The sequence below is a fragment of the Coturnix japonica genome, unplaced genomic scaffold, assembly GCF_001577835.2.
Source record: "Coturnix japonica isolate 7356 unplaced genomic scaffold, Coturnix japonica 2.1 chrUnrandom1886, whole genome shotgun sequence".
In the NCBI taxonomy this organism is placed as follows: Eukaryota; Metazoa; Chordata; class Aves; order Galliformes; family Phasianidae; genus Coturnix; species Coturnix japonica.
In genome coordinates this window covers 153-1,861 of record NW_015440703.1, presented here as the reverse complement: position 1 = coordinate 1,861, position 1,709 = coordinate 153, and the positions used below count along the sequence as shown (strand labels likewise).

Genomic DNA, 1,709 nt, shown 5'->3' with positions numbered 1-1,709 from the left:
AGGAAGACCTGAACCCCTCAGAGAGCCGGGACTTCATCGACAGCTACCTGCAGGAGATGGATAAGGTCAGTAATGTGGAGCAAACCCTTCCACAGAGGGGACTGGAGATCAGGAGGGCTGAGAAACTATATTCCCCACCTGAGCTGCTGGTTTGTCCATCTGTGAGCTCAGGATGGAAATTAGTTTGGGGCTTCCATTGGAGGGATGGGGATGCAGAGGGCCTTCAGCTTCTGCCAGAACCCTTGGGGCAGAACTGAGTCTGATTTTTGAGGAAGTCCTTGCTGTTCATGTGGCACTAACACTTGATTCTCTGAAGCCCGATGGCAGTGATTTCTGTGAGGATAACCTGGTGGCATGCACTCTCGACCTGTTTTTTGCTGGGACCGAGACCACCTCCACAACCATCCGCTGGGCCCTGCTGTTTATGGCTGTATACCCAGAAATTCAAGGTAAGCACAGAAAATACACAACCCTATTGTTATCTCTTGTAGCTTGGTGAGATACTCTACTCAGGGCAGGAGAGGAGAAAAACTTGGTAAGGTCTGACTAAAGCAAGTGTAGATTTTTGCACCCTCAGAGAAATAACCACAAGCAATATTTTGAAGGTTTTTGCATTCAGGCACATGCCTCTGCTATGATAATCCTCGCCCCTCTAGTATTTAATACCAAGAGACAAAAGGGGGAACCTCACCAACAAGCAGTGGAGACCCCTAAAGGCACTGTGGCAGAGGTGTCAGGTGCAGTGCACAGAGCACAGGGCCCATTAATTACCTGAAGATGCAAGTCCTGGTGACACGATTAATGTGGGTGATCCTTGGGGAGCCTCACAGCAAAAAGAACATGGTGTCCCCAGGGGTTCTCTGGCTGTGCTGCACAATCGCTGATCCCTGCTCTTTCCAAACAGCCCGTGTACAAGCTGAGATCGATGCTGTTATTGGGCAGTCCCGGCAGCCAGCTCTGGAGGACAGGAACAACATGCCCTACACCAATGCTGTCATCCACGAAGTGCAGAGGAAAGGCAACATCATCCCTTTTAATTTGCCTAGAGAAGCGATGAAGGACACGGTCCTGGCTGGTTTCCACCTGCCCAAGGTAACTCCATTACTCATTGGACAAGACTTAGAACACTCCCATTTCCCAGTCCACAAAGGGACAAAGCTGCAGTATCCTTACCCCAGCCAGAGATCACCCCGAGGAACAAATACTTGTGATAGATTTTGGTACAGATGCTCTTCATGGCAAGCACAGAGGAAGGTTAAAATTTCCCTCATGTTGGCAGTGGCAGAGAGAGCGCAAAGTAAGTGCTTTTCTTTCTCTTCACAGGGCACTGTTATACTCCCAAATATTTCCTCTGTGATGACTGACAAGAAGGAGTGGGAAACCCCTCACAGTTTTAATCCCGAGCACTTCCTGAAGGATGGGCAGTTCTGGAAAAGGGAGGCTTTTATGCCATTTTCTATAGGTAAGATCTGCTGCACTTGATGCTTTTAGCTGAAGCTCTGGGATGGGGCTTCCAGGGTGCACATGGGAGACCATGAGCAACATAGTGATGGAAGCAGCATGTACTGGCTGTGTGCATGGGATGTACTTTTGGCATCTCCCATTTCCTGCCCAAGCATCACTTGCTTTCTCTGGTGTTTTACCTCTATGCCTTGGCTCCCAGCCAGCACATGAAGCTCATCCCAGCAGGGTAAGATAAGATGTATGTG

The 1,709-nt window shown here is 49.3% G+C and overlaps 1 protein-coding gene across 1 annotated transcript; it reads left to right on the top strand.

Moving 5' to 3' along the window:
- The first annotated feature begins 6 nt into the window (after positions 1 to 6).
- On the top strand, positions 7 to 1,504 carry LOC107307907 (cytochrome P450 2J3-like). Its single transcript, XM_015851399.2, has 4 exons — positions 7 to 65; positions 317 to 449; positions 905 to 1,092; positions 1,324 to 1,504. The coding sequence occupies exons 1-4, from the start codon at positions 57 to 59 to the stop codon at positions 1,480 to 1,482; spliced, it is 489 nt and encodes a 162-aa protein (XP_015706885.1). The 5' UTR covers positions 7 to 56; the 3' UTR covers positions 1,483 to 1,504.
- The last annotated feature ends 205 nt before the right edge of the window (positions 1,505 to 1,709 follow it).

Bases quoted from the DNA above. Each gene is read 5' to 3' on its own strand.
- LOC107307907 (XM_015851399.2), top strand. The intron at 450-904 runs GTAAGCACAGAA...CTTTCCAAACAG, and splicing joins TGTATACCCAGAAATTCAAG to CCCGTGTACAAGCTGAGATC. The intron at 1,093-1,323 runs GTAACTCCATTA...TTCTCTTCACAG, and splicing joins CTGGTTTCCACCTGCCCAAG to GGCACTGTTATACTCCCAAA.